Source organism: Scyliorhinus torazame, chromosome X (genome assembly GCF_047496885.1).
Source record: "Scyliorhinus torazame isolate Kashiwa2021f chromosome X, sScyTor2.1, whole genome shotgun sequence".
Taxonomy (NCBI): Eukaryota; Metazoa; Chordata; class Chondrichthyes; order Carcharhiniformes; family Scyliorhinidae; genus Scyliorhinus; species Scyliorhinus torazame.
In genome coordinates, this window is record NC_092738.1 from 34,746,822 (window position 1) to 34,760,928 (window position 14,107).

Sequence of the window (14,107 nt, forward strand, 5' to 3'; positions counted from 1 at the left end):
TGCAGAAGGCTAATGGCAAACTACTACAGTACTTTGCCAGGCATAGGACCGATGCAATGGAAGCCCATAGTCACCAACACCCTCTTATGAGTATGTTACCAGAAGGAGGGGGTGTGCTGTTATCTTTCCAGATACTGTCCTATATCGCGATGTTGTTAAATAGCCCTACGCTGTTATATATCCCTTTGCTATGCTACATCCAAATACTGTTCTATATCTCTATACTGTTGTAAACCCCATGCTGTTAATTACCCCTATACTGTTCTCTATCCTTATACTGTTCTATACCCCTATGCTGTTCTATACCCTGATGCTGCTCTATACCTCTATACGGTTCTATGACCCTATGCTGTTCTATACCCTTATACTGTTCTATACCCCTATGCTGTTCTAAACCCTGATGCTGTTCTATACCCCTATACTGTTCTATACCCTTATACTGTTCTATACCCCTATGCTGTTCTATACCCTGATGCTGTTCTATACCCCTATACTGTTCTATACCTCTATGCTGTTCTACACCCTTATACTGTTCTATACCCCGATGCTGTTCTAAACCCTGATGCTGTTCTATACCTCTATTCTTTTCTATACCCCTATGCTATTCTATACCCCAATACTGTTCTATACCTATATACAGTCCTATATCCCTACACTGTCCTAGATCTCTGAACTGTTCTATACCCGTATGCTGTTCAATACCCCTGTACTGTTCTATATCCCTATACTGTTCTATATCCCTATGCCGTTCTATACCCATATGCTGTTCTATATCCCTATGCTGTTCAATACCCATATGCTGTTCTATACCCCTATACTGTTATATGCCCCAATTCTGTAATATGCCCCTATACTGTTCTATACCCCTATACTGTTCTATATCCCTATGCTGTTCTATACCCGTATGCTGTTCTATACCCCTATGCTGTTCTATATCCCTATATTGTTCTATATCCCTATACTGTTCTATATCCCGATACTGTTCTATACCCATATGCTGTTCTATATCCCTATACTGTTCTATACCCGTATGTTGTTCTATATCCCAATACTGTTATATACCCCTATATTGTTCTATACCATAATACTGTTCTATAGCCCTATACTGTTCTACATCCCTATGCTGTTCTATACCCATATGCTGTTCTATATCCCTGTAGTGTTCTATACCCCTATGCTGTTCTATATCCCTATACTGTTCTATATCCCTATACTGTTCTATACCCCTATACTGTTCTATATCCTTATACTGTTCTATATCACTATGCTGTTCTATACCAGTATGCTGTTCTATACCCCTATACTGTTATATGCCCCTATACTGTTCTATACCACTATACTGTTATATATCCCTATACTGTTCTATACCCCTATGCTGTTCTATACCCCTATGCTGTTCTGTATCCGTATGCTGTTCTATATCCCTATACTGTTCTATACCCCTATACTGTTCTATATCCTTATACTGTTCTATACCCCTATACTGTTCTATATCCTTATACTGTTCTATATCCCTATGCTGCTCTATACCCCTATGCTGTTCTATACCCCTATACTGTTCTATATCCCTATGCTGCTCTATACCCCTATGCTGTTCTCTACCCATATGCTGTTCTGTATCCGTATGCTGTTCTATATCCCGATACTGTTCTATAGCCCTATACTGTTCTATATCCTTATACTGTTCTATATCCCTATACTGTTCTATACCCCTATGCTGTTCTATATCCTTATACTGTTCTGTACCCCAATACTGTTCTATATCCTTATACTGTTATATATCCCTATAATGTTCTATACCCCTATGCTGTTCTATATCCCTATACTGTTCTATACCCCTATACTGTTCTATGCCCCTATACTGTTCTATATCCTTATACTGTTCTATACCCCTATATTGTTCTATATCCTTATGCTGTTCTATATCCCTATACTGTTCTATACCCCTATACTGTTCTATACCCCTATGCTGCTCTATATCCCTATGCTGTTCTATACCCCTATGCTGTTCTGTATCCATATGCTGTTCTATATCCCTATACTGTTCTATACCCGTATACTGTGCTATATCCTTATACTGTTCTATATCCCTATACGGTTCTATACCCCTATGCTGTTCTATATCCTTATACTGTTCTATACCCCTATACTGTTCTATATCCTTATACTGTTCCATATCCCTATGCTGCTCTATACCCCTATGCTGTTCTATACCCCTATGCTGTTCTGTATCTGTATGCTGTTCTATATCCCTATACTGTTCTATATCCCTATACTGTTCTATATCTTTATACTGTTTTATATCCCTATGCCGTTCTATACCCATATGCTGTTCTATATCCCTGTAGTGTTCTGTACCCCTATGCTGTTCTATACCCCTATGCTGTTCTGTATCCGTATGCTGTTCTATATCCCTATACTGTTCTATATCTTTATACTGTTCTATATCCCTATGCTGTTCTATATCCCTGTAGTGTTCTATACCCCTATGCTGTTCTATACCCCTATGCTGTTCTATATCCCTATACTTTTCTATACCCCTATACTGTTCTATATCCTTATACTGTTCTATACCCATATGCTGTTCTATATCCCTGTAGTGTTCTATAACCCTATGCTGTTCTATATCCCTATACTGTTCTATACCCCTATGCTGTTCTGTATCCGTATGCTGTTCTATATCCCTATGCTGCTCTATACCCCTATGCTGTTCTATACCCATATGCTGTTCTATATCCCTATACTGTTATATATCCCTATACTGTTCTATATCCCTATACTGTTCTATATCCCTATACTGTTCTGTATCCCTATACTGTTCTCTATCCCTATGCTGTTCTATATCCTTATACTGTTCTATATCCCTATACTGTTCTATATCCCTATACTGTTCTATATCCCTATGCTGTTCTATATCCTTATACTGTTCTATATCCTTGTACTGTGCCATATCCCTATACTGTTCTATATCCGTATACTGTTCTGTATCCCTATACTGTTCTATATCCTCAATGGTTCTATATCCCTATACTGTCCAAGATCTCTTTACTGTTCTATATCCCTATACTGTTCTAAATCTTTATACTGTTCTAAATCCTTATACTGTTCTTTATCCCTATACTGTCCAATATCCCTATATTGTTCTATATCCTCTTACTGTTCTATACCGCTATACTGTTCTGTACCCTTATACTGTTCTATATCCGTATACTGTTCTATATCCCTATGCTGCTCTATACCCCTATGCTATCCTATACACATATGCTGTTAGATATCCTTATACTTTCCTATATCCCTATGCTGCTCTATACCCCTATGCTGTTCTATACCCATATGCTGTTCTATATCCCTATACTGTTATATATCCCTATACTGTTCTATATCCCTATACTGTTCTATATCCCTATACTGTTCTATACCCCTATATTGTTCTGTATCCCTATACTGTTCTATATCCCTATGCTGTTCTATATCCTTATACTGTTCTATATCCCTATACTGTTCTATATCCCTATACTGTTCTATATCCCTATGCTGTTTTATATCCTTATACTGTTCTATATCCTTGTACTGTGCCATATCCCTATACTGTTCTATATCCCTATACTGTTCTGTATCCCTATACTGTTCTATATCCTCAATGGTTCTATATCCCTATACTGTCCAAGATCTCTTTACTGTTCTATATCCCTATACTGTTCTAAATCCTTATACTGTTCTAAATCCTTATACTGTTCTTTATGCCTATACTGTCCAATATCCCTATATTGTTCTATATCCTCTTACTGTTCTATACCGCTATACTGTTCTGTACCCTTATACTGTTCTATATCCGTATACTGTTCTATATCCCTATGCTGCTCTATACCCCTATGCTATCCTATACACATATGCTGTTAGATATCCTTATACTTTCCTATATCCCTATACTGTTCTATATCCCTATACCGTTCTATATCCCTATGTTGTTCTGTACCCGTATGCTGTTCTATATCCCTATTACTGTCCTATATCCCTATACTGTTCTATATCCCTATGTTGTTCTATACCCCTATGCTGTTCTATATCCCTCTTCTGTTCTATACCCGTATGCTGTTCTATATCCCTATACTGTTCTATATCTCTATACTGTCCTATATCCCTATACTGTTCTATATCCCTATACTGTTCTATACCCCTATGTTGTTCTATACCCCTATGCTGCCCCATACCCATATACTGTCCTATATCCTCATACTGTTCTATATCCTCATACTTTCCTATATCCCTATACTGCTCCGTATCCCTATACCGTTCTATATCCTCAATTGTTCTATATCCCTATACTGTCCGATATCCTTATACTGTTATACATCCCCATAATGTTTTATATCCCTATATTGTTCTATATCCTCATACTGTTCTATATCCCTATACTCTTCTGTACCCCTGTACTTTCCTATATCCCTGTACTGTGCTGTATCCCTATACTGTTCTATATCCTCAATGGTTCTATATCCCTATACTGTCCAAGACCCCTATACTGTTCTATATCCCTATACTGTTCTGTATCCCTATACTGTTCCATATCCTCAATGGTTCTATATCCATATACTGTTCTATATCCCTATACTGTTCTATATCCTAATACTGTTCTATATCCCTATACTGTTCCAAATCCCCATAATTTTCCATATCCCTACATTGTTCTATATCATCATACAGTTCTACATCTCTATGCTGTTTTACATCCCTATTCTGTTCTATATCCATGTACCGTTCTATATCCTTTTGCTCTTCTATATCCCTATGGTGTCCTATATCTCTACATTGTCCTATATCCCTCACTGTTCTATATCCATATGATGTTCTATATCCCTATACTGTTCTATATCCCTATACCGTTCTATATCCTTATTCCGTTCTCTATCCCTATACTATTCTATATCCTTATACTGTTCTATATCTATATACCATTCTATGTTCCTATGCTGACCTATATTCCCATATTGTTCTGTATCCCTATACCGACTGATACCCCTATACTGTTAATATATCCTTATACTATTTTATATCCCTGTTCTGTTCTATATCCCATTCCGATATACATCCCTATGTTGTTCTATACCCCCTTTCTCTTATATACTGACATGCTATTATGGGACTCAATGCTGCTCGAGATCCCTACTGCTTTGGCATATTCTTTCTCAGGGACGCCTATCTCTGCTACTGTCCTCTATACAGTTACAAATCTCAAACAAAAACTGTTTCTAAAAAGTGGCTCTGGATAAAGCATCAGCAAACAGTAAGCCAAGAACCTGCCTCAGACAGAGCTCTCATGGAATGAAATGCAATGAGAGACCACAAGAGAATTGCACATGACTATCATTGCATACATTATACTGTAACTCATCCAAAACTCTTTTTCCTATATTGTTACAGACAGTGATACAATCATACCTCTCTATACACAGCATATCCCCATGCTGTTAGAGATCTCTATGCTGTTCCAGGCTCCAGGGCTATTGCAGACCCATAAGGTGTTGTGGATCTCCACACTGTTAGTGGTCTCTAAGCCATTACAGACCCCTATGCTGTTACAAACCCTGTGTTGTTACAAACCCTGTGTTGTTACAGGGCCCTATGCTGTAGCAGTGTACTATGTTGTAGATACCTGCGCTTTTACAAACCGTTACATTGTTACAAACCATTACATTCATAGAACCATAGGATCCCTACAGTGCAGAAGGAGGCCATTCGGCCCATCGAGTCTGCACCGACCCTTTGAAAGAGCGCCCTACCTAGACGCACTCCACCACCCTATCCCTGTAACCCCAGCCGACCTATGGACACTTAGGGCCAATTTAGCACGGCCAATCCACCTAACCTGCACATCTTTGGACTGTGGGAGGAAACCGGAGCACCCGGAGGAAACCCACGCAGACACGGGGAGAACGTGCAGACTCCGCACAGACAGTGACCCAAGCCGGAATCGAACCTGGGACCCTGGCGCTGTGAGGCAACAGTGCTAACCACTGTGCTACCGTGCTGCCTCCTATGTTACAGCTGCCTATGCTGTTGCTTGCCCCTCTGCTGATGCAAGCCCCCAGGCCCTGCACTATTACAGATCCCTACGTTGTTGCTGGCCTCTATGCTGATGCAAACCCCCAGGCTCTATGCTGTTACAGACCCCTATGCTGATGCTGGCCCCTATGCTGATGCAAGCCCCCTACCCTATCCTGTTACAGACCCCCAATGCTGTTGTTGTCCTCTGTGCTGTTGCAAGCTGTTATTCTATTGCTAGCTCCCAGGTCCCTATGCTGTTACAGGCACCTATGTTGTTGTAGGCGCTATGCTGTTACAAACCCCAATGCTTTTGCAGGCCCCTATATAGTTACAATCTCTATGCTGTTTCACACCCTTATCCAGTTACAGACCCGAATGCTGTTACAGACACCTAGACAATTACACATCCCTGCACTGTTGCAGACACCTATGTTGTTACAGACCCCTACACTGTTACAGACTCCTACACTGTTACAGACTCCTACACTGTTACAGACTCCTACACTGTTAGAGATACTTTAGTGTTCTATACACTATAATGTTATAGGTGGACATCCAACACTGTTAAACACTATTACAGTGTTACTGATCTCTCCATCGCACCTTAATCTACATATCAGTATACTGCCATACATCCCAATCCCATCACAATCCAGTTCCATATCGCTATGCTGTTATAAAATTCTTAATAATTCCAACAAAAGTAAAATACTGCAGATGCTGGAAATCTGAAATAAATACAGGAAATACTCAGCAGGGCAGGTAGCATCTGTGGAGAGAGAAACAAGAGTTCATTTTAGGTTGATGTCCTTACATCAGAACCCCAGGCTCCAAGCTGGTAAATTAGACCAGCTCTACATGCCAATATGGTTATTGTCCCCATCCTGTTGCACACATTCCTTATAATATCATAGTAAGAAGTCTTACAACACCAGGTTAAAGTCCAACAGGTTTGTTTCAAACACTAGCTTTCGGAGCGCAGCTCCTTCCTCAGGTGAAGGAGCAATGCTCCGAAAAGCTAGTGATTCGAAACAAACCTGTTGGACTCTAACCTGGTGTTGTAAGACTTCGTACTGTGCTCACCCCAGTCCAACTCCGGCATCTCCATATCATAATATCATGTAACTGATCTGTGTATCTGCTGTGTCACATTGTTCATGTTCCCAATACATCCCAGTGATGTCACGTGATAATGTTTCTGATCCTGTACATGTACCCTCAAAGTGACGCGTGTCTCCTTGTCCTCAGGGTGAGCGTGGCTTCCCAGGTGAACGTGGATCCCCAGGATCTCAGGGACTGCAGGGTCCTCGTGGTCTCCCAGGTACTCCCGGCGCTGATGGTCCTAAGGTAGGATTCCACCTTGGCTCTCACAAAATTGAGTTTTGCATAAGCGTTCCTAAAAGAATCTTTCTATAACATAGCCTCTTGCTTCATTTTGCAGGGTGCAGGTGGTGCTCCAGGTCCCAATGGTGCTCAAGGTCCTCCTGGTCTCCAGGGTATGCCAGGCGAGCGGGGTACTGCTGGAATTCCCGGTCCAAAGGGCGACAGAGTAAGCCTCCTCTCTTCCTAATCCTAAATTGCAGCCAATTTGATTAATATTCAACATTTACCATAAGCCACTCCTGCTGCTCAGATGTAATATCCGTTACTATTTGCATTTGCAACTGTTATCCACGTGTATTCTCAGCGTGATGTCCAGCCTCTCATCTGCAGAAAAGAGGAAACTTTGCTGTGGCCTTCAAGATTCAGAAGGGAACTGATTTGGCAAATTAGCCAGTAGGGGGCACACGTTTAAAATCAGGAAGTTAAGAATATGTAGAAAAGTTAAGCAGAACGTTGTCACTTAAAGGATAATACAGTCGCGAAAATGTTATCTGAGAAGGCTATTGAATTAGACGGTATCAACAGGATCAAATGGATGTACAGCTGGAAAGAAGAGGGATTAAGAATGCAGGAAGCAGATAAGGTTGATCATCTTTAAGGATTGGATTTGAGTTTATTGTCACGTGTACCAAGATACAGTGAAAGGTATTGTTCTGCGTACAGTCCCGACAGATCGTTCCATACAGAAATACACAATGTAGATACATAGGCACGGACATCGGGTGAAGCTTACGGAGTGCAGTACTACTCAGTAGAGAAGATGTGTGGAGAGATCAGATCTGTCCATAAGAGGGTCGTTTAGGAATCTGGGCCGGGATTCTCCAGTATCTAGCGGGTCGGGTCGTACCGGCGCCAAGGAATGGCGTGAACCACTCCGAGATCGGGCCGCCTGGAAGGTGCGGCATCCTCCGCACCTTCGGGGGCTAGGCCGGCGCTGGAGGGGAGGGTGCCCTTCGCCGGCCGGTGCGGGTTGGCGCATGCACAGGAGCCCCAGTGTGTTCTGGCGCATGTGCAGAATCGCCGGCGTGTTTCCTGCACATGCGGTTTCCTCTCCGCGCCGGCCATGGCGGAGCTTTACGGAGGCCGGCGCGGAGGGAAAGAGTGGCCCCACGGCACAGGCCCGCCCGCAGATCGGTGGACCCCGATTGCGGGCCAGGCCACCGGATCCCCCCCGCCCCCCGCCCCGAGGACTCCGCAGGCCGCCCTCAGTGTCAGGTCCCGCCGGTACGGACCTGGCCTAATCCACGCCGGCGGGACTGGCCGAAAACTGGCTGCCGCTCGGCCCATCGGGGACCGGAGAATCGCCGGGGGGGCCACTGCCAACGGCCCCCGACCGGCGCGGCGAGATCCCCGCCCCCGCCAAAAAACCAGCGGGGGGTCGGAGAATCCTGCCCCTGATAACAGCGGGGAAGAAGCTGTTTTTGAGTCTGTTCGTGCGTGTTCTCAGACTTCTGTATCTCCTGCCCGATGGAAGAAGTTGGAAGAGTGAGTAAGCCGGATGGGAGGGATCTTTGATTATGCTGCCCGCTTTCCCCAGGCAGCGGGAGGTGTAGATGGAGTCAATGGATGGGAGGCAGGTTCGTGTGATGGACTGGGCGGTGTTCACGACTCTCTGAAGTTTCTTGCAGTCCTGGGCCGAGCAGTTGCCATACCAGGCTGTGATGCAGCTCGATAGGATGCTTTCTATGCTGCATCTGTAAAAGTTGGTAAGAGTCAATGTGGACATGCCGAATTTCCTTAGTTTCCTGAGGAAGTATAGGCGCTGTTGTGCTTTCTTGGTGGTAGTGTCGACGTGGGCGGGCCCAGTCTTCTTGGATCTAATGGTCCTTTCCTGTGTCTCTTACATTCTCAAGCTCCCATAGTCACTTTGAGGATAAGTAGTTTTTTAAGGGGAATAAATTAAAAGTATTATCTGATACACACAAAAATGAAGGAAGAAAATAAATCAGTCTTTATTCATGGAGTATAAGTCAAGGAGAGATTAGCAAGTAAAGCCATGAATAGTCCACTGTCTTACATTCTAACACAAGTGCAGACTAATGTTCCCTCTCTCATTTGTTTCTAAGGGTGACAATGGCGAGAAAGGCCCTGAGGGTGCACCTGGAAAAGATGGCGGACGAGTAAGTGAAATGCTCCAAAGCTCAAGTTTTCTCCAATCAAGTTTTTGATTTGTGTCTGTTTACTATTGGGTTGCTGAAAAGGTCTGGTACATACCACAATGTGAATACAGGAGAATGTGACCTGTGATTCCACCTTGTGGCTGATTGTGCCGATGCACATGTTCATGTGATGATTCTGTAATATATAGCCCAACTGCATAGTTCATGTATGTGTCTACCTACTTACTGACATATAATAATATGCAGCGAGCACCTGAAAGTATCATACATGCAGAGTTTGTCCTACATTTGCACCTAATTCGCTCACGTCAATGATTCGTTAATGAATGATATACAAAACGGCGTCGATTTCGGCGGGGTCGGAAGATCCTGTTGGCGGGCAATGGTGAATCACCTCTGCCGCAGTGGGGCCAGAAAACTCTGGCCTATGGGTGGGAGGAGGCGGGAATCACAGCTGACCGTCACAGCAACAGGAGTCAATGGGTAGCAATCAGGAGAAGGAACCCACCATACAAAAAAACTAAAGTTATTGACACCACTTGTAACATTCCTTATTGCTGGACCTAGCTGGCAATGGAGACACGGATTGAAACCTGGGGCATTCCTGTTCCTTACGGGAACAGTTGGGCTGAGGTCATGCGTTAGCGGATGCAGTATGCATCTAGATGGAATTCCTCCGCTATTGTAACAGAAGTTCCAGGGCAAACAATGAACAAAGGAATTTCTTACCACTGTTTGTCTCAGTGAGATTTCACCCAAGTTGTTCTTTTAGGGTGATGTGTTATATATACTCCTGTGATGGTGGTAAAATCCTCCTTCTTAAAATTTCTCTGAAACTAGATTCTGATTATTGTAAAGTTGGCTACACTTGATTATTTGATGAGATTATCACGCTCACAAGCAGACAGTACCATTAACTTTAAAAATGCCTCTAATAATGTGGCCATCGATGTTAGTGCATGTGTTAGTCAGAGTGCACTGCAGCCTGACTTTGAGAACAATCTGACTGTTCTCTCTTTCTTTTCCAGGGTTTAACTGGTCCAATTGGTCCTCCTGGCCCTGCTGGTCCCAATGGAGAGAAGGTAAAGTCATTCATGAGCTTTATTTTTGTTCAAAATGTGGAGAACTCTTTTCAGTAATATGTAAAAATGCAAGTATATTAACAAAGAGAACAGATGCCTGATTGGTACAGAAGCTAACTTCTCGCTTTAAGAAAGAAAATACATTTATTCAAATGCTTCGGTGGAATCAAAGTTTGGCTGTTCATCACTATCTCAGTAACTCTTTTGTCTTCTGTCTCCTTTAGGGTGAATCAGGTCCTCGTGGTCCTACAGGTGCGGCTGGCTCTCGGGGTGCCCCTGTAAGTATAAAGAGTTTTAATTCCTGTTTCTGTTCAAACCAGAGCGAAGGGCGGCACGGTGGCGCAGTGGTTAGCACTGCTGCCTCACGGCGCTGAGGACCCGGGTTCGATCACGGCCCCGGGTTACTATCCGTGTGGAGTTTGCACGTTCTTCCCGTGTCTGCGTGGGTCTCACCCCCACAACCCAAAGATGTGCAGGGTAGGTGGATTGGCCACGCTAAATTGCCCCTTAACTGGAGAAAAAAAAATTGGGCCCTTTAAATTTGTTCAGAAAAAACCCCAGAGCTGAACCTAAGTAATAGCCAAGCTGTACTCCTGGATTTATGAAAACCCATTCTGTTGAGTACCTACGTATTCTGATGTTAAAATTCCATACAACAGATTGAACCACGGATGTTCATGGCTCATGTGTTGGTGACAATGGCGCTAGATGTATTTGGTTCAAAGTCAATCTGGATTGGGTCAATTTCCATTGATTGAATTTGTACTGCATTGACTAGATCCTGAGTCAATTAGCATGACACATGCTGAATGGTCTGGGTAATTGAGCAAAGCAGTGCAACTTGACAGATCACTTGAGAGTTGACCAGGGCGAGATTGCAATGTGAATGGAACGCACTTGGATTGGGACATCTGAAAACCATAACTCTAAAAGAAATTTCCCTTTGGATTCAAAAGTGCATGTATGTCCTTGTATCATTGTTGCACAGTCGATGACACTGCAACAAGTATTGTAACATCATCTAACCAGCCCCAGGAAAACTTGACTCCAGCTGTTCCTGTCAGTATGGTCTCGTGGTTTCTTAGAGTCTCACCATCATGAGCCATTGTGTATGCTTTCGTAGCTTATGTTTCATTCATTTACGGGGCGTGGGCATTGCTGGTTACGTCCAGCATTTATTGCCCGATCCTAAGGAAAGACAGTCCAAACGTCTTCTGTAGGGGTAACAGTAGCAAAAGAGTGGCAAAGGGAGGAGTGGAACTGATTAGAGACCGAAAAGTGATTTACACATGGTCACATGGGGCAAAGCTGAGGTATTGCCAAGGGAGAAGATGTTTGGCTGCAACTCTTTTATGATTCTAATTGGCTGAGCGTGAGAAATAATCCTTTGAGTATGATCCCCTGCCCTAACAGATCAGTTTATTCAATGCTATCCCCGGTGTCTGTGTATAACCCGCCTATTTTTGTATTTCAGGGTGAACGTGGTGAGACAGGACCCCCTGGCCCTGCTGGCTTTGCTGGTCCTCCTGTGAGTATGGACTCAGAAACAATAAGATAATGGTCACAGCACATTCTAGACGCACATAAGCTGGTCAAATTCTACCCCAAATTGTTCTACGTGGAAGTAATTTCTTTGCACAAAATACACCGGTGTTTCCTTCAGATGTGTGGACAGCGATTTGGTCAGCAAACCTTCCTCAAAAACCACCAAAGATCATTGCGAAATCAGTACTCATACCCCCACTGGGAAATGCAAGGTCTCATTCATATCCACTTAGGTGGCATTGATCCCATTTGGCCCAGGAGCTGAAGGGTGGAATTATTTGTCGAAATCAGTCAGGTGAAACTTACCACTGGCTATTGCAGCCAGGATCTCCTCCCCCCCGACCCCCGACCCCCACCCCAGCGAGGATCAATGCCCTGGCTGGGGAAGCGTAGAATCTCATGGAGCTGATGGAGGGAAAAATCTACCTTTGGTGATGGAGAACAGTGTCTCTTCCTAGATACTGGGGGTTGCTGGTCCACCTGGGATCTCTGCTCTGACTGATAAAGGCACAATCTTTCTGGCTCATGAACCATGACCTCTGCACCTCATACCCTCCTGATGATGTAGACCCAATTGCCCACTGAGATCCCTGACCTGGTTGATAAGGAAAATGATCAATCCCAACTGATGAACAGATTTCCCTTTAGGAACCCAAACCTGGCTGAGGAACTCTGCAGGCCGATCCCTCTCCTAATATTCCTAACCTTCCTGATGATGAAAAGGATCTACCCAACTGATGGCCAGATCTGGGATCCCTACCCTGGCCAATGAGGGATAGGATTCCATCCCAAACACCAGTCCAGCTGATGGAGACCAGGGGCACGATTCTCCGACCCCCCACCGGGTCGGAGAATCGCCGGGGGCCGGCGTGAATCCCGCCCCCGCCGTGTCGCGAATTCTCCGCCACCGGTGATTCGGCAGGGGCGGGAATCACGCCGGTCGGCGGGAATCCCCCGGCGATTCTCCGGTCCGCGATGGGCCGAAGTCCCGCCGCTGTCAACCCACGCCAGTCGGCGTGGATTGAACCGCCTTTGGGACGGCGGGACACGGCGGCGCGGGCGGGCTCCGGGGTCCTCGGGGGGGGGCGCGGGACGATCTGGCCCTGGGTGGTGCCCCCACGGTGGCCTGGCCCGCGATCGGGGCTCACCGATCCGCGGGCGGGCCTGTGCCGTGGGGGCACTCTTTTCCTTCCGCCTTCGCCACGGTCTCCACCATGGCAGAGGCGGAAGAGACACCTCGCCCCTGCGAATGCGCGGGGATGCCGTGACGGCCGCTGACGCTCCCGCGCATGCGCCGCCCGGCAAAGTCATTTCTGCGCCAGCTGGCAGGGCACCAAAGGCCGTTCCCGCCAGCTGGCGGGGCGGAAATCACTCCGGCGCGGGCCTAGCCCCTCAAGGTGAGGGCTCGGCCCCTCAAGATGTGGAGAATTCTGCAAATTTGGGGCGGCGCGATGCCCGACTGATTCGCGCAGTTTTTGACGCCGGTCGGCGGACATCGTGCCGATTACAGAGAATCCCGTCCCAGATCTCTCTAGGATACCTGTCTTGGCTGAAGGATAACATCTCCACCCCGGGGCTCACGGAGGCCAAATCTCCACCTGGAATCCCTTCCTTGGCTGAAGAAAGCCAGTTCTCTGTCTTGGCCAACAGTCCTGGCAGATGAAGGCAATATCTTATGCCAACCTCTTGTTTGTTGTCTCTACTTAAGGAGCCTCTTGAGTCAGCTCGTGTCACATTTTATAGTTACAGGACTCGACATTGAACTCTCTGCTGTTGCTCACACTGCTGGACTTTTCTTCCTTATAGGGTTCAGATGGTCAGGCTGGGCCCAAGGGTGAAGCTGGTGAGGCTGGGCAAAAAGGTGATGCTGGCGCTCCGGGTCCTCAGGGTCCATCAGGTGCCCCTGGTCCTCAGGTGAGACAAAAATAGATT

General features: G+C 45.1%; 1 protein-coding gene across 2 annotated transcripts in view; it reads left to right on the top strand.

Annotated features, from left to right (window-relative positions):
* The window catches only part of col2a1a (collagen, type II, alpha 1a), a 106,157-nt gene that overhangs the window by 61,229 nt on the left and 30,821 nt on the right, over positions 1 to 14,107 (top strand). For both annotated transcript variants that reach the window (XM_072494048.1, XM_072494047.1), the window contains 7 exons: positions 7,294 to 7,392; positions 7,487 to 7,594; positions 9,495 to 9,548; positions 10,577 to 10,630; positions 10,855 to 10,908; positions 12,105 to 12,158; positions 13,982 to 14,089. In XM_072494048.1, the coding sequence (XP_072350149.1) occupies positions 7,294 to 7,392; positions 7,487 to 7,594; positions 9,495 to 9,548; positions 10,577 to 10,630; positions 10,855 to 10,908; positions 12,105 to 12,158; positions 13,982 to 14,089 (531 nt within the window). The remainder of the gene's footprint in view (positions 1 to 7,293; positions 7,393 to 7,486; positions 7,595 to 9,494; positions 9,549 to 10,576; positions 10,631 to 10,854; positions 10,909 to 12,104; positions 12,159 to 13,981; positions 14,090 to 14,107) is intronic.